Source organism: Schistocerca gregaria, chromosome 11 (genome assembly GCF_023897955.1).
Source record: "Schistocerca gregaria isolate iqSchGreg1 chromosome 11, iqSchGreg1.2, whole genome shotgun sequence".
Taxonomy (NCBI): domain Eukaryota; kingdom Metazoa; phylum Arthropoda; class Insecta; order Orthoptera; family Acrididae; genus Schistocerca; species Schistocerca gregaria.
The window spans coordinates 94,378,035-94,397,383 of record NC_064930.1 but is presented as its reverse complement, the minus strand read 5'-3'; the positions used below and the strand labels follow the sequence as shown (position 1 = coordinate 94,397,383).

Here is a 19,349-nt window from a genome sequence, read left to right as displayed (position 1 = left end):
TATTACAATCAAATGTCCTATGCAAATGCAGTGTTCCGCTACTGCTGATTTTAAAGGTTGCCGTGGACGGGTGTGTGTTTTCTGTTCTACACTGCGCCTTTGGGCCGTTCTCGTCGTCTGAACTATACAGTATGTTACAAAAAGGTACGGCCAAACTTTCAGGAAACATTCCTCACACACAAATAAAGAAAAGATGTTATGTGGAGATGTGTCAGGAAACGCTTAATTTCCATGTTAGAGGTAATTTTAGTTTCGTTCTTCTACCCACGCTCAATGGAGCACGTTATCATGATTTCATACCTGTGCGGTTAGAACATGTGCCTTTACCAGTACGACACAACATGTGGTTCGTGCACGATGGAGCTCCTGCACATTTCAGTGGAAGTGTTCGTACGCTTCTCAACAACAGATTCGGTGACCGACGGATTGGTAGAGGCGGACCAATTCCGTGGCCTCCACGCTCTCCTGACCTCAACCCTCTTGACTTTCATTTATGGCGGCATTTGATAGCGCTCGTCTACGCAACCCCGGTACCAAATGTAGAGACTCTTCGTGCCTGTATTGTGGACGGCTGTGATACAATACGCCATTCTCCAGGGCTGCATCAGCGCATCAGGGATTCCGTGCGACGGATGGTGGATGCACGTATCCTCGCTAACGGAGGACATTTTGAACATTTCCTGTAACAAAGTGTTTGATGTCACCCTGGTACGTTCTGTTGCTGTGTGTTTCCATTCCACGATTAATGTGATTTGAAGAGAAGTAATAAAATGAGCTCTAACATGGAAAGTAAGCGTTTCCGGACACATGTCCACATAACATCTTTTCTTTCTTTGTGTGTGAGGAATGTTTCCTGAAAGTTTGGCCGTACCTTTTTGTAACACCCTGTATATGCAGAGCCATACTCGCAGGGGATTTTATAAACACCCGCCTTCTTCAATTGTAAATCGTCTTTAACGGATCCAATTAAGGCCCTACTCTTTGCTGGTGGACGGAAGGTGACATTAATATTATTCTTCCTAAGAAATCTGCCTATTTTAGAAGACACGTTCCCGGCATATGGAAGGGACGCAGTTGATTTGTAGTCGTCTTTAGGCTCTTCAGAGCGTTGCTTCTTGTCATTATAATTGTCCATGGCTTTCCCTATTTGACGCAAAGTATAGCCATTCTCTTTAACAACCTTCTCCAGATGCACTAATTTTTCTTGAAGGCTATCAGCATCCGATATAACATGCGCCCGATGAATTGGAGTACTAACGAAGGAACCTCCCCGTCGCACCCCCCTCAGATTTAGTTATAAGTTGGCTCAGTGGATAGGCCTTGAAAAACTGAACGCAGATCAATCAAGAAAACAGGAAGAAATTGTGTCGAACTATGAAAAAACTTAGCAAAATATACAAACTGAGTAGTCCATGCGTAAGATAGGCACCATCAAGGAGAGTGTGAGCTCAGGAGAGCCGTGGTCCCGTGGTTAGCGTGACCAGCTACAGAACTGAAGGTCCTTGTTTCAAGTCTTCCCTCGAGTGAAAAGTTTACTTTCTTTATTTTCGCAAAGTTATGAACTGTCTGTTTGTTCATTAACGTCTAGGTTCTCTGTAGTAAGTTTAGTGTCTGTGTTTTGCGACCGAACCGCAAAACCGTGCGATTAGTACACGAAAGGACGTGCCTCTCCATTGGGAACCGAAAACATTTGATCGCAAGGTCATAGGCCAACCGATTCCTCCACAGGAAAACACGTCTGATATATTCTATACGGCACTGGTGACGGCATGTGCGTCACATGACAGGAAAATGTTGTCGACCCACCTAACTTGTACACTTCGCGAATGGGTAAAAAGATTCTTCTACCTTGTCCGATTTAGGTTTCCTTGTGGATGTGATATTCACTCCCATAAAAGAGATGAAAACATAAGAGTTTGTCACATAAACTGCAACAAATGAATGCGACAGTTTCACAGTTTTCTCTGTCAAAACATATGTTTTTAACGTTTTCAAATTTTTCCATGAGTAGACCGTCAAATCCTGTATATGTCCAAGCAAATCTGAACATGTCCTGGAATTTTGGAGAGTGAAGTTGATTATGCGTGAGTGCCTGAACTTTGATAAGTGACACGCGATCACGTAAACAATACTGCTCTGTGTACATGTGCAGCTGCGCAGAATCATAGAATCTTTTCACGAAGTATTTCACTTGCCGAAAACCAAACACATGTAACGTTTGAACAAGAGGTGTACAACCTGGAGGAATGGTAATCACGTCTACTCCCACACTAAAATTGTACAATGCCTGATCCTTCTGCCCTGTATAGGCTGTATAAAAAATTCTCTTCACGGGAGGGATGCCTTGAACCAAGGCTCTCGTTTCGCAGCTGCTCACGCTAACTACGGGACCACGGCGCTGCTCAGCTCACACTATCCTTGATGTTGACTATCTTACGCATGGACTACTCAGTTTGTGTATTTTGCTTATTTTTTTCATTGTTACACACAGCTTCTTCCTGTTTTCTCGATTGATGTGTGTTCAGTTTTTCAAGGCCTATCCACTGTGCCAACTTATAACTAAACCTGAGAGAGGTGCGATGGGGAGGTTCCCTTGTATGAACTCTGGCGGTTTGTGTGGGGTTATGGCAGCTGGACGCTTACCGATATAGTTCTGAATATGTAGGCTTTCTGTACACCGAATGTCCCAAAGACCAGTCATTCTTATGGCGTACTAACACGTCTATAAAGACAAGAACTGGAAAAATTGCCGATGTGCGGGCGAGCATTGTCCTGGAGAATGAATGGCTCAGCCTCGAGCCACTGACGTCGAGTTTTGGGCATTTTTCTGTTCAGGTTTTCCAGGAAGCTATGATAATACACTTCTGGACACTTGTTCCACACGGGACCCCATCGATCTTGATGATTTCCTGGTAATCATAAGCAAAAATCGTCATTTGCTTGAAGTCTGACTGAGAGCGTCTAAATTTTTTAGGACGTGGGGAAACTAACGCTCTCCACTCGTTGGATTGTGATTTCAATTCCGGTTCAAAGTCTATAATCCGTGTTTCATCGATAGCTACGATCAGTCGCAAAAATCCTTGATCTTCACTGTCGAATCGGTGTCTGAGAAAGGTTGCAATCTCTCTAGTCAGCAGTCAAACTGTGTGGGACCTATTATGCAAACAATTTTTCTCTTCTTCAAAGCAGTTGGCAAAATACGGAATACTGATTTTGGGGGAATTCCCGTGGTTTCAGGCAGTTGATCACAAGTCGCACTCAGATCTTCTTCAAAAGCTTCTTCCACAAGGTCGACACTTCGATCATCTTACAACGCTAACTTGCCACGTGTAATGCACAAGCATACTGTGGAACAACCAAATGTTACCCTTTGAGAGGATTTTGAATTCTTACCATTCGTGTGTCTAATGGGTAAAGGTATCGGACGGCATTTTCGAATATGGTGAAATTAACAGAAAAACTAAACGGACTTTGACCTTGGGAGTTACTGAAAGTGGTAAAAACCGTATGTGAATGAGAAAAATGAACGGTCGCCAGCCCAATTGGGCACATTAATTTGGAAATATATGTTTAAGAAAATTGAACATTGGTTATTAAAGCTACTTTCGTTGATATTTCCCTTTGAATAGCTCACAGGACACAAACTAACAGAGGGCACTCTGAACTGTGTGTAGCAGCAGTTACCAATAACGCACACACCAGTAATCACAGAAATCAAATTTCTACCAAGCTCATACTAATAACAGCTACACGCTATATCATTACTTAAACCAATACTGAAATGTTACTGCATCAAGTGCAGAGCTAAATTTGGACATGAGGGGCTTCTATCTTAACTGACATTTAAAAACGCAAATAAGTACAAATGATATCATAAATACACATTTTATGCTCCTCTACATACATCAGCTTTCCTTAGCAGCAGGAATAGTCCAATTATCTTTCAAATATTTGGAGGGTCTGATGGGGACCCACAAACTAGTGTAGTGTCACCAGTCAAACTCTGTGACTATTTCAGTAAAAAAGACTAATTTAAACAAAGCTAATCCTTCATTTCACTTTGAGTAGTTGATAATTTACTTTGCAAGACAAAAAAATTTCAATACTGGGCTCAATTAACTTCGAAAAAGGAACCATTCATGATAGAAATCAAAACACAACTATTTTTAAAATGAACTTAACTTATTTGTCTTTTTTACCAACTGCGAATCAGCTAATTTAGACAATAAAATTTACACAATCTGGCTCTGTATTCCAGCAAAACTATACTTTGCAATAAACTAAGAGAGCTTTAGAAAAATCCTATCTAACTTCAGTTTTGTGGTTTTAACTTTAACTTCTGCTACTCATTTTCCATTTGGCAAATACACTCCTGGAAATGGAAAAAAGAAAACATTGACATCGGTGTGTCAGACCCACCATACTTGCTCCGGACACTGCGAGAGGGCTGTACAAGCAATGATCACACGCACGGCACAGCGGACACACCAGGAACCGCGGTGTTGGCCGTCGAATGGCGCTAGCTGCGCAGCATTTGTGCACCGCCGCCGTCAGTGTCAGCCAGTTTGCCGTGGCATACGGAGCTCCATCGCAGTCTTTAACACTGGTAGCATGCCGCGACAGCGTGGACGTGAACCATATGTGCAGTTGACGGACTTTGAGCGAGGGCGTATAGTGGGCATGCGGGAGGCCCGGTGGACGTACCGCCGAATTGCTCAACACGTGGGGCGTGAGGTCTCCACAGTACATCGATGTTGTCGCCAGTGGTCGGCGGAAGGTGCACGTGCCCGTCGACCTGGGACCGGACCGCAGCGACGCACGGATGCACGCCAAGACCGTAGGATCCTACGCAGTGCCGTAGGGGACCGCACCGCCACTTCCCAGCAAATTAGGGACACTGTTGCTCCTGGGGTATAGGCGAGGACCATTCGCAACCGTCTCCATGAAGCTGGGCTACGGTCCCGCACACCGTTAGGCCGTCTTCCGCTCACGCCCCAACATCGTGCAGCCCGCCTCCAGTGGTGTCGCGACAGGCGTGAATGGAGGGACGAATGGAGACGTGTCGTCTTCAGCGATGTGAGTCACTTCTGCCTTGGTGCCAATGATGGTCCTATGTGTGTTTGGTGCCGTGCAGGTGAGTGCCACAATCAGGACTGCATACGACCCAGGCACACAGGGCCAACACCCGACATCATGGTGTGGGGAGCGATCTCCTACACTGGCCGTACACCTCTGGTGATCGTCGAGGGGACACTGAATAGTGCACGGTACATCCAAACCGTCATCGAACCCATCGTTCTACCATTCCTAGACCGGCAAGGGAACTTGCTGTTCCAACAGGACAATCCACGTCCGCATGTACCCCGTGCCACCCAACGTGCTCTAGAAGGTGTAAGTCAACTACTCTGGCCAGCAAGATCTCCGGATCTGTCCCCCATTGAGCATGTTTGGGGCTGGATGAAGCGTCGTCTCACGCGGTCTGCACGTCCAGCACGAACGCTGGTCCAACTGAGGCGTCAGTTGGAAATGGCATGGCAAGCCGTTCCACAGGACTACATCCAGCATCTCTACGATCGTCTCCATGGGAGAATAGCAGCCTGCATTGCTGTGAAAGGTGGATATACACTGTACTAGTGCCGACATTGTGCATGCTCTGTTGCCTGTGTCTATGTGCCTGTGGTTCTGTCAGTGTGATCATGTGATGTATCTGACCCCAGGAATATGTCAATAAAGTTTCCCCTTCCTGGGACAATGAATTCACGGTGTTCTTATTTCAATTTCCAGGAGTGTACAAAGAACCACTTTGAAACACTTGATTGCAAGAATTGTTAATTTAAAACAGGGTATTCGGTTTTAGTAGCACTTAGGTAAGGACGCGGCATAGGTTCGTGAGCAGGATAGAAGATATGGTTCTGAACACATATTAATAACATTATGGTTATTTTTAAAACCACACGTAATTTAAATGGTCCATACCATTATACATAGCTGCATGTATGAAGTTAGTAAAGCAGTGCCGAAGTTTTGGTGGTAGGTGACATGGCAGCTAACTGTACACACCTTGGACTGTGATTTCAATTCCAGTTCAAAGTTTCTAATCCATGCTTCATCAATAGCAACAGTTAGACACAATTGTGCTTGACCTTCACAGTCGAACCGTGGTCTGAGAAAGGTTGCAATGTCCACGTGATTCTGCTTCTAGTCAGCAGTCAAACTGTGTAGGACAGATCTCGCTAACATTTTTCTCTTTTTCATATCAGTTGCCGGAATACGGAATACTGATGTTAGGGGAATTCCCATGGTTTCAGGGAGTCAACCACAAGACAAAAAATTCTACACTGAGCTCGATTAACTTCGAAAAAGGAACCATTCATGATAGAAATCAAAACACCACTATTTTTAAAATGAACTTAACTTATTTGTCTTTTTTACCACCTGTGAAGCAGGTATTTTAGACAATCACATTTACACAATCTGGCATTGTATTCCTTGCAATACCTTGCAATAAACTAAGAGTGCTTTAGAAAAATCCTATCTAACTTCACTTTTATGGTTTTAACTTTAACTTTTGCTACTCATTTTACATTTGGCAAACACAAAGAACCACATTGAAACATTCGAATGCAAGAATAGTTCATTTAAAATAGGATATTCGGTTTTAGTAGCATGTAGGTAAGGACGCTGAATAGGTTCGTGAGCAGGATAGAAAATACGGTTCTGAACACAGGTTTATAGCATTATGATTATTATTAAAACCACACACAATTTAAATGTCCATGCCCATATACATAGCTGCATGTATGATGTTAGTAGAGCAGGGGCGAAGTTTTGGTGATGTATGACATGGCCGCTAACTGCACTCAGGGCTCTTGATGTTCGAATGCTCAACAAAATTTCTTCTCGGCGTCGGATTTTCAACATATTAGAGCCATCTCTTTTTGCCGAGAATACCAAATAAAAGCCAGATCCACATCCGAGGTAAGAATGCTTTACAAAGTAGCTTCCATTTGCCTCTCTTGGCGAAGTCGAAGGGCACCGTGCCGTGGCTGGCCACTTACTGCGTACCGTTCACACCAAGGAGCCGAGAAGTGCGACCGCCAAAACCACCTTTTACAACGCGCCATGCCACTTCTGTTGCGGAGGGACTTCTCTACATCTTTTATGTATTACAAATACAAGTGCCCTAAGCATGAACCAGCTTTCAACAAACATTGTCGTTTTTATAATCATACACATAGTATAATAATTTATCCTTCCAACAATTCATTTTGCTTTTTCCATACATACATTAGAAAACTCTAATTTCCTGTCTCAAATCAAGGACTTTAATAAACAAAGAATACACACTCCATAAGCAGCTACACAGTTACATAACATCCTCCTTCTGATCGATATAGCCGGCTGGGGTGGCCGAGCGGTTCTAGGCGCTACAATCTGGAACCGCGCGACCGCTACTGTCGCAGGTTCGAAACCTACCTCGGGCATGGATGTGTGTGATGTCCTTAGGTTAGTTAGGTTTAAGTAGTTATAAGTTCTAGGGGACTGATGACCTCAGAAGTTAAGTGCCATAGTGCTCACAGCCATCGATATAAGTGTTACAATCTCTTGATGTTTCTTGGCATTCGGGGTCTTGGTTTATCATCTGTGCTCATACGACCCCATCCAAAGTGAGTAACTCAACGTGAAACTGTACTTCCGTCTACTGCAAACTCACCACAAACTTCACTTAAGACACTACGGATTTTTGCGTGTAAAGTTTCGATATTGATAGGCGATCTCTGACCTTCAACAGTCACAGTACCCAAGTCCCCTGCAGTGTCATTTTTTACCTCTCACCAATTTTATGTTAGAGTGTTGTTGTTGTGGTCTTCAGTCCAGAGACCGGTTTGATGCAGCTCTCCATGCTACTCTATCCTGTGCAAGCTCCTTCGTCTCCCAGTGCGTACTACAAAGTACTTCCTTCTGAATCTGCTTAGTGTATTCATCTCTTGGTCTCCCTCTACGATTTTTACCCTCCACGTTGGCCTCCAATGTTAAATTGGTGATCACTTGTTTCCTCAGGACATGTGCTACCAACCGATCCCTTTTTCTTGTCAAGTTGGGCCTCAAATTACTCTTCTCCCCAGTTCTATTCAATAACGTCTCATTAGTTACCTGATATACCCATCTAATCTTCAGAATTCTTCTGTAGCACCACATTTTGGAAGCTTCTATTGTATTCTTGTTGAACTATTTATCATCCATGTTTCACTTCCATATGTGGCTACACTCCATACAAGTACTTTCAGAAACGCCATTACCAGTCTACATTTTATATCCACTCTACTTCGACCATCACAGTTATTTTGCTCCCCAAATAGCAAAACTCCTTTACTACTTTAAGTGTCTCATTTCCTAATCTAATTCCGTCAGCATCACCCGATTTAATTCGACTACATTCCATTACCCTTGTTTTGCTTTTGTTGATCTTCATCTTATATCCTCCTTTCAAAACACTCTCCATTCCGTTCAACTGCTCTTCCAGGTCCTTTGCTGTCTCTGACAGAATTACCATGTCACCGGTGAATCTCAAAGTTTTTATTTCATCTCCATCGATTTTAATTCCTACTCCGAATTTTTCTTTCGTTTCTTTTACTGCTAGCTCAATATAAAGATTGAATAACATCGGGTGTTAGAGTACACAGCGAAAAAACAAAGACGTGTGCTGCTTCCTCAAGCTCCCAACTACATCTAACGTAATTTTCATTCTTGTTGCATCAAACAGCCTGCAGCAATACCAACCTGTGCATTATTTATTGAATGTCCCTCGTATATGCAACATTCCTTGGGAATTCCTAAAATCATTAGGAAAATAGCAACCAAACGGCTGTTCAGGCTGGTGTCTAGAACCTGTGAGAGTGGAGACTTTCAACTGCATAGTCCAGTTTACGACGTAACACTATAGGAAATTGAGCCGCCAACTTAGGTACTCCTAGAGTGCACTTTTTGGACTTACGAAGCAATAATATGTTAATAAAACATCTTACCACTCTGGTCATGACTAGAGACCGGATTTTATGCATCACAAAAACCTTAAAATATGCATGCATGTATGCATGAAAATGGATGAAAAGTCTCAAAATATGCAATATCAGGTAATAAAAAAACATGGTAGTTACTGTGTACATTATATTTCAAAGTCGAACCTGTGCACATCAGTTACGAGGAAGAGCGCCGGCCACGCGGAAAATCGGTCCATTTGGAGCGCTGATATCATTTTCTGAATACTTTCTGGCAGAGGTTAGGAAGGGGGTCTTTCTGGGATTATTTTCGAAAAATTTGCAGAATGGGGACGCATACTGTGTTTCAAGAATTGTTCCTTCTTTGCTGTTGTCGTCTGTAAATATCAGATGTACAGGACCAACATCGATATATATCGCACACAGAGGGGAGTAATATTTTATTTACAAAACAACATGCAATCATGAATTATTTTGAACAGCGTTAACTTTCAATTAATTCCTCTGGACCAAAGCTTCATTTACAGTTTATTTTACGTTTTTCTACTATTGTAAACATGAACGATCAAGTACTGTCCCAAATGTTCGGTAGTAAGATTGTTTCTTCTATCACTCAAAACATTTTTATAAGGAGAAAAGGACCGTTCTACACCAAGTGAGGTAACTGCCAAAGCCCCTGTACTGTGGAAGTCGTTTATTACCACTCTAATGCCGTCAAAATATTCATTGTAAAACAACACAGCTTCGACCCACGTACCCCAACGAGTTACCACTGGTTCGGGAGGTAAGGGCACATTTGGAAGTTTTTATTTGTGGGTCTTGATGCGATCAGGAGCCTTTAGAAACACTTTATTTGTGGATGAAATTAGTTTGTTTACATTCACAAACGTGGAACGTACTTCTTCAGCAAGGCGATGTACTCCGTGAGCAAAAAACAGCACATCACATCACATGAATCAAATTGGGATAAAATACTCGCAAGGCTTTCCCTGTTTTTATCAAAAAGGGAACAGAATCTGAAGTAAACACAAACACCCGTTCATCTGCAGAAGATTCTGGAAATATTTTTCTAATACCCTCATTCACAAATCTGGCGATGGTTGAATAATTTACTTTTTCAAGTTCTTTGCAAGCCTCTAAGTAGGAAAAAGAAACCTCTTCTTTTAAAGCATCAACAATTAAATTTGCAGTGTAACGGCCACAGGTGTCTGTAGTTTCGTCAACTGAAATCCAGATAACACTGTCCTTCAGTTCATTGCGTATTGCTTCCAGATCATTTATGTAAATTGTCGGTATGTAATTTTTACGCAGTTTCGATTCATCTGGCGTATTTTGATTTAAGCAATATTTGCGCAGGAAGCCTTTGAGGATAGGGTTTGTAAGTTCGTGAAGAGGAATATTGCTTGCAATGAACGCTTCACATAGATCCACGTTAAATCGAATTTTTTGTTACCTTTGGACAAATCCCTGCTACTGCAACTTGCTGTTATCAGAAGTTGTTGTCGTCATCCTTTCTTCTGCGTTCCTGCGACATGAAGACTTGTCGTGACATGCTGGTCTATTTGAACTTTTTTTTTGTTGCGCGAAGCGTTTTTCTCGCAAACTCGACAATACAAAACAATCCCATCACATGTATATGTTTCAGGATGGTCAGCTATCCACGAAACGACATTCTTTTTTCGGGTGGCATGGTGCTCACCTTACACTCTACACGTTATAAACACATCCAACTGTGTGCAAGTAAAAAGTAAACTGAAACAATGGACGTGCAATTAAAAGCTAGCGTAGTTTAACTGCTGCCGACGCGTGCGGTATGACAGCGGAGGGGATGAACCGGGGGGCGCGGCTGCAGGATCATTGGCTTTGTCTCCCTCTGCCCCTTCTGTACGAGCGGCGTTTGAAAAGTGCGTGCAAAGTCCGACAGGTGGCACACCGGCGCGTATCGAGGTCATGTTTAGTTAGTAGCATCTTTGGAAAAAACGCACACCAAGTTCCAGCCATATTGGTCTGTTTCTTTGTGTTTGGCATTCGTGCGAATCAAGCAAGTTTCTTTAATAAACCGACCAATTTGGCACAAGGGTTCAAAGCCTGACTTATTGTTCAAAGTGTTTTCAAACGTTTATGTATGTTTTCTTGGGTATACCTAGAATAATTTTATACACTAACTGAATAGATTCATTCAACGCCAAACCTTTAGGTTCAAGCTTATTAATACTTGCAGGTATATGGGAAAAATGAGTGCTAATCACAGCAATATCTTTCTTAATACTGGAATCATCAAAAGCTTCCTTGCGCTGCCAAACTGCCAAAGCCTCTGCACTATTGAAGTCATTTACTACCCTCTAATGGCCTCTAAATGTTCACTATAATACAACACAGCTTTGATCCACGTACCGCAACGAGTCAGCACTGGTCCGGGAGGTAAAGACACATTTGGTAGTTTTTCTTTGTAGGTCTTGATGCGAGAAGGAGCCTTTAGAAACACATTTTGTTTGTGGATGAAATCACTTTATTTCCGTTCACAAACGTGAAACGTACTTGTTCAGCAAGGCTATGTACTCCATGAGTAGAGCACGTCAGATGAATCAAGCTGGGATAAAATACTCGGAGGGCTTTTCCCGCTTTGATCATATAGGGAGCAGCATCTGAAATAAACACAAACGTCTTTTCATCTGCAGAAGATTCTGGAAATATTTGTCTAATACTCTCATTCACAAATCTGGCGATCGTAGAATGATTTACGTTTTCAAGTTGTTTGCAGGCCTCTAAGTAGGAAGAAGAAAGGTGTCCTCTTAAAGCACCAACAGTTAAATTTGCAATTTAACGCCCACATGTGTCTGTAGTTTCGTGAACTGAAATCCAGATAATGCTGTCCTTGAGTTCGTTACGTATTTCTTCCAGTCGGTATGCAATTTTTACGCAATGCTGATTCATCTGGTATACTTTGATCAAAGCAATATTTGCGCAGGAAGCCTTTTAGGATAGGCTTTGTAAGTTTGTGAAGAGGAATATCGCTTGGAATGAAAGCTTCACACAGATCCATGTTAAACCGAATTTTTTTGGATACTTTTCGGGCGGCCTGGCGCACAACGCGCTACAGACTGCACGTCGTAAACATACTTTCAACTGTGTACAAGCAAATAGAAAGCTAAACTGGAACAATGGGCGTGCGACTAAAAGCTCGAGTAGTTTAGTGTAATCGTTGCCGACGCGTATGGTATAGGAGCATTGACTCTGTCTGCCTGTTCCTGTTCCTCTTCTGTAACGATCTGGCTAGGCAGGGGCCTCTCGGTTAGCGATTGGACGCAGTTTTAGGTCGCGGTCAATCTGTCAATTAAATCAAGATCGAGCTGGAGGCCGCCCGTCTAAATTTTTAAAATACTGTAAACACAGAGCGAAAATATGCGTCGTCACTGGTTTTTAGTTGAAACACGCAATAACACGTGAAAAGGAGAAGTATATGCAAATGCATATAATGTGGCCTCTAGTCATGACAATGGTTCAGCAACTGGCCTATGTTTTGGTTATAGCAGTGAGCTGTAATCAGTAACGTCACCACACTCAAATCCAAAAATTACTGTTGTTAGGAGTGTGCTCTGAACGTAAAGAGCTGGAGCTTGAGAATCCCGGGTTCTACCGGAGACTGTGAAGCTCTAATCCCCATCGCTGGCGGCAGGTGCATCTCGACAGCCGAGACCTGTTATTAATATGCCGATAGACCAGTCAGCACCTGATATCTTACGAACTGGAATTATTACATTCTTTTCTATCTCTTTGCGTTTTTCCCCATCTCATATATCTTATTTATGAAATGGAATAGTTTTCTCATGGCTGGCTGACCCAAGGATTTGCATAATTCTCAGATAATATCATCTGCTCAAGAGCTCTTGTTTCGACTAAAATCCTTCAGTGCTCAGTCAAATTATTGCCGCAGTATCGTATCACCCATGCCATCTTCACCTCTTCCTCTTCTTCAAGTCCATGTTCCTTGTATTTCCCCTCTGTAAATTCCTTTCAACTTTCCTCTCTTTCTTTCGTACTGACTTTCCATCTGGCGTCTTCATGTTCATACAACTGCTTTTCTTTTCCCCAAATGTCTCTTTCATCTCCCTACTGGTGGCATTTATCTTCCCTCTAGCTATGAATGTTTCTGCAGCCTGGCATTTGACCTCCTGCCATTTAGCAGATAGTGTCAATCGTATATTTTAATTTAGCGAGGTAGTGCAGTGGTTAGACGAATGTTCAGACCCACATCCAGCCATCCTGCTTTAGATTTTCCGTGCCCTAAACTGCGTAAGACAAATGCTGCAATCAGTAATTTTTGAGAACATTTCCCTTGGAGCACAGCAGTTTCTTTTATTACTTAAAAACGAACATGAACAATTACAACCGCAAGAAACTTCTTTTCTTATGAAGTTACCAGTTTCGGCCCGTTTCAGACCAACTCCAGACCTGACATAATAATGGCAGATAGTGGCTGTGAACGGAGCAGAAGCTATGACTCCACCAACGCTAACTGCCCGAGTTAGGTCTGTAGATGGTGTAAAACAGACCAAAGCCGGTAGCCTCGTAAAAAAAGGCGTTACTTGTGGATGTGACTGTTCATGTTCATTTTCAACAAAATGTCAGAATGGTTTATTTGAAATGGCATGGCCAATTTCCTTCCCTGTCCTTCACCAGTCTGAGCTCATGCTCTGTCTCTAACGACCTCATTATCTATCGAGTATTAAACACTAATGTTCTCCTTTTCCTCCTCCTACTGTATTTTAGATGCCTCTATTTCCTTTTCCTGTTTCACTTGCTGCATTTATTTATGTTTTCTCGTTTTTTTAAAATCATTGCAGGATCAATAATCTTAGACAAGGGTGGGCCTGGCATATTAGCTTATTTGATCCTCTGCCACTTTCAATAGTTCATTTCTCAAAACTACACATTCATCTTCTGTTGCAGTCCTTCTCTCCATTCCAGTCAATCATCACATAATGCTGCCTTCCAGATTCTTCACAGTGGACATTTTCATTTATCTGGGCAGCATCACCTTTGTATCCTTTCTTTCTGCAATTTCTTTTAATCGGTAGTTCACGACTAGTTTCATATTGCAATTTCTGTAAGTCTGACAGAGTGGTCCGGACACAGGGGCAGTGGTCCTGACAGGGTCGCCATCGGTCCACAGATCTCACTGCCCAAAGAGGAGCGGCGCAATTTGACGCAGCTGTACAACCCATACACAGTGGAACAGCTGCAGCGTGAGTTCCCTCTCTTGCCGTGGCTGGAGTACCTGCGGGCTATGCTGCCGCCGCACGTCGCTGTCTCCGACGATGACGTGGTGGTGGTAGTGGTGCCGTCCTACCTCGAGAGGCTCCGAGAACTGCTCAGCCACACTCCCAAGAGGTAAGTTGTGGCCAGGAGGTCAGCATTCCGTCCGGGTTCTGCTTGTACGTCTCAAACGGAGAGGTCCCCAGCAGTGGGACTGACTTTTTCAACCTGTCTATACAGAGATGTAGCTTTTGGGATTTTTTGTGTCGCTCAATAGCGTTAAAGAAGAAGCATTAGATGGACTGGTTGTGTTGTGTAATTGATACGGTACACCCTTCACATGTAGAAGGTCATGACTGCTTTGCCATGTCACTTGAATCATCATATCGCCTTCTTAATGTCCTCGTATTTTTCTTCCTATCGTTCTTTTGCTGCCTGAAATCTTTGATCATGTGATTTTAATTAATTTTATGTAAAATTTGGATTTGATTTCTTTCGTTTTATTATCGTATGTTTTCGTCTTTGTCACTGCCATCATTATTTTTATTCCTCAATTTCTCGTATATCTTTCGTTTCTATCTTTGTCTGCGTTATTGTGGCCATTGTGTGAATTTAGGCTACATTTTAAATGTTTGTATGATAATTACCATGTAAAGAAAATACATGTTTTGTAACACAAAATACATTTTTCACACCATTGCACAGTTAGTATAAATAAATTATTTCGTCTTTTTTTACCAATAGATCAGTGTTTCCAGATAACTGAATATTATAATAGATAAATGTAATTAAATTCACGTTCACAAAAATTCCGAGTAGAAAAAGACTGATATAAAAAGAAAAATGTGAAGAAACGAAGAAGTTCATATGGTGATTGAAATTAAGTGACAGAGAACAGAAAAAATTAAATTCAAACCATTTAATTGAATAAAAATAATGATCAGAGTCATTTCAATAAGGATTTAAGAATACCCACGACCTTCTGCATGTGAACGCTACACCCTATCCATTACGCCCCGCAACAAGCCCACAAATTGCTACTTGTTTTAGTGCCATTGAGCATCATGAAAAATTTCGTATTCTTTTTTTTTTCGTCGTCCACTCGCAAAGGAAGGCCTACCAGGATGAGTGGCTTCAGGGTGTGGTACCTGCGATCTTAAGCTACATTACTGTGTAGATGGTTTCAAAATGTCATTCCCATCACGGGGGAACTCTAGTTGTGGGAGAGTACTCTGCAAGCCACCGTGACGACAATGGCTACCTTGTACAACACAGTCAGCTACGTAATGTTGGCAGCAGTCGAAACTGCGTGCCTACCGAAGCCTGCCGACGTTTACCGACTTCTGCCGATTCATGACTAGGGAGAGGTCTGCCATCTAAAAGTTTACACACTGTACGTACAAGGTAGCCATTGTCGTCTGCTTCGTTATTCTTTTGCGCTGTACTGTTCTGCGTGTTTTAATTGTGCAGTTGTGCTAAACATTATCAAAATGAGTGAAGAGGCAGCTGCTGGCCCACCTCGGGAGTCGCCAACAACCCTTACCGGTAGGCCTACAGTTAGAAGGAAACCAGTATTATGTAGCGATGCTCGCAAAATTGTGTTGCGTGTGATTGAATGCTGCGAAAGAGAAAGGGAGCAGAAAAAATTGCTTCACCCCATTTACAAATCTTCAGTGAGAGCTGCTACATACACACGACAAAGCAGGCGTAGCATTGGAAGATTCAAACAGTTTTCCAAGAATCATCCTGGCGTATCACCACAAACGCCCGGCAAGAAAAGGTGAGTTTCCGTTTGAGATATTTTGTTCGCGAAGCACTTTGAAGGAGCCCCCTATTTCGTCCGAATTACTTTATATTTCATTTTTCCTTGCCACCGTATTGCTTTGTATGGAAACACCACTGGTTACTGTATTATTTCGAAACACACTCATATTACAGCACATTTCCAAATTCAAAAGAATACATGCAGTGTAGAAGGCATTTTATTGTAAATCTTTCTACCTGTTTTAACTTAGGAAACGAAGTGGGGAAATCGAAGTAATGATCGATGATTTCAATCAGAGCGTCATTCGCGACACGATAGCGGAATTTTATTCAGCGCGGAAGATTGTGTCGAGCCTGCGAACACTGCTTCCAGTTTTGCACGACAAAATAGGCTGGAAGTGGAGTATTGTCGAGCTGAGAAAAGTACTTTTGTCTATGGGATTTATATGGCGTAAGGTGGAAAAGAGTAGGAATGTGTTGTTCGAACGTCCAGACATTATGCACTGGCGATCTCGTTTCATTGTTGACATGAAGAACTTCAGGTAAGCAGGCAGAGAAATATTTTATCTCGATGAATCGTGGATCGATAATAACTTAACGTTTGATAAATGTTGGCAGGGGAAGGGTGACTTGCGTGAAGAGAGTCGTTGGCGTTACTGCATGGGGGAGCGCATCGAGAAGACTGATAGCTGCAAGTGTCGGATCCAAGAATGGGTTCGTGAAGGAAGGGCAACTTACGTTCTGGGCAAAGTCGACAAAGGGCGATTATCACGGTCAGATGAATTCGGCAAACTTCGAGAAGTGGTTCGGAGATAAGGTACTGCCAAATCTCCCGCCTAATTCAGTAATAGTTGTGGATAACGCTCCTTGCCGTAACAGGCAAACAGAGAGAACTCCAACGAAGTTTGACACGAAAGTGCGAATGCCGGAGAAGCTGCAACGCGGAAATATCCCCTGAGATGAGAGTATGACGAAGGACGAGCTGTATGCAAAAGTACGAGCGAATAAGCCAGCTGAGGAGTCTTTTGCTGTAAACCTGTTGGCTGAAAGCAAAGGCCACCTTACAAGTACGACTTAAACGCAATAGAATTAGCATGGGCGGAGATAAAAAGGCATGTTAGGGAGCACAACATATCAGGGGACTTGGCTGCCACAAACATGCTGGATCTTCTGACGCAGCTTTCCAGTCGGTTACTGGCCAATGATTGGAAGGGATATTGCAAGAAAGTTAGAGAAGCAGAAGAAGAATATTGGGCACGCGATGGTGTCGTCGAAATTGCTGTGGACGAAATTATCATTAACACAGCCACGTCAGATGTAGGTGAGGAAGACACAGACCCACAAACGGAAGACAGTGACACTGAAAGCGATTGATCACATGGCGTGAAATGTTTTTTTACAAAAAATCACAGCTTGAATAAATAACAAAAACAGTCTCCTATTAGTTTGTTGTAAATTGTATTTCTGGTCTATTTTAATCGAACACAGAAACGGAACAAATTGACAGTGAAAGCGGTGGACGACACGGCTTTAAATGTTTTTACAAAAGTGTGACATCCCGAATAAATACGAAAAACAATCTGCCATTCATTGCGTCGTAAATTATATTTGTGTTTCAGACTGTTTCCTTTCCTTGCGATAAGCGTACTTATTGCTGCAGTTAAGATATTCATTAAACACTTGGTGTAAGCTCGTGCTTCGCAACGGAAGAAATCTCGGAAAGTTGTTGACCGATTGATTTAAAATTTTGGCACAACGTTTTTCAGGAATACGCCCGTGGTTTTATATACATTTTTTTTACCACTGTGGCGAAACGTGTTGCGAATAGTGTAAGTAGTGAAGAAATAATAGAACAAAACGTCATGCCTGACGCGGCACTTTTTCACGCATCTCGGTGTTTACCACGTCATATCTCCTGAATTATATGTCGTAACGAGACGTAAATTTGCCGGCGCATTTACTGACATATGTGGATACTGTATGCGAAATATGTTGCGATTAGAGTTAATAGTAACGAAATAATACATTAAAACGTCGTGCCTACTGCGGCAGATTTGCGGTATGTACTGAGAAAATGTAGTAAGCCACAACCTTTTTTCCTTTCATTATTTTGTGGGAGGTGTCAGCGAGAAAAATGTTCGTAAAGGTTTGAAATTGTATGTAACGTTTGTTGCTAGTCACTAAGTGCTCTCATCGTCAAATAGTGGATGCATAAATCTGGGTATTTTCCCGCGGTGGCATCTCATTGTTTATGACGTCATATCTCCTCAAGAATGTGTCTTATTTCTTTTTTTTCGGCTAGGAACCTTCGTGGGCGTACGGAGAACAAGTCACCAAAATTTCATCGCAATCGGATGAATGGTTTGTGAGCGCATAGTAGACAAACATACACACATTCGTTTTTATATATATGGATTTTAATGAACGCGACGATTTCAGTTTAGTTTACGAACAACATTTAAAGCGAGTTTTACTTCCAAGCCCTTCGTCTGCTTTCGTGTAAGCATGACGCGCAATTTGTAGTGCAAAAAAAAAAAAAAATGCTCAGATGGCTCTGAGCACTATGCGACTTAAATCTGAGGTCATGAGTCGCCTAGAACTTAGAACTAATTAAACCTAACTAACCTAAGGACATCACACACATCCATGCCGGAGGCAGGATTCGAACCTGCGACCGCAGCGGACGCTCGGTTCCAGACTGTAGCGCCTAGAACCACACGGCCACTGCGGCCGGCTGTCGCGCAAACTGATGGGTGGGTTGCACGGAAAGTGTCGCCGCTTCTTTCGCAAAGCTGGTCGCAGGTGGTGCTCCAAAAACGAGCAGTAATACTGTGAATTGACGGTCTGCCGTGGAGGAACGTAATGCGGTAGGATAACACCATCACAGTCGTACACGAGAATCATCATAACTTACGACCGCTCCATTCGCACCATCAACAGAACAGTCTCTGCTAACGGTATACTACGCCTTCCACATCGCTGACAACGGGTTCTACACAAGAGGTGCAAACATGTAACTCTTTTGTATCGGTTGTGAACAAATAGTTGCCGCTATTTAAGTTCCAACCCTCGTACAGGGTGTTTCAAAAATGACCGGTATATTTGAAACGGCAATACAAACTGAACGACCAGCGATAGAAATACACCGTTTGTTGCAATATGCTTGGGACAACAGTACATTTTCAGGCGGACAAACTTTCGAAATTACAGTAGCTACAATTTTCAACAACAGATGGCGCTGCAAGTGATGTGAAAGATATAGAAGACAACGCAGTCTGTGGGTGCGCCATTCTGTACGTCGTCTTTCTGCTGTAAGCGTGTGCTGTTCAC

The 19,349-nt window shown here is 42.6% G+C and overlaps 1 protein-coding gene across 4 annotated transcripts in view; it reads left to right on the top strand.

Moving 5' to 3' along the window:
• Positions 1–19,349, top strand: part of LOC126294960 (neprilysin-2-like) — a 385,930-nt gene that overhangs the window by 308,426 nt on the left and 58,155 nt on the right. For all 4 annotated transcript variants that reach the window (XM_049987185.1, XM_049987183.1, XM_049987186.1 and 1 more), the window contains exon 7: positions 14,173–14,390. In XM_049987185.1, coding sequence (XP_049843142.1) covers positions 14,173–14,390 — 218 coding nt within the window. The remainder of the gene's footprint in view (positions 1–14,172; positions 14,391–19,349) is intronic.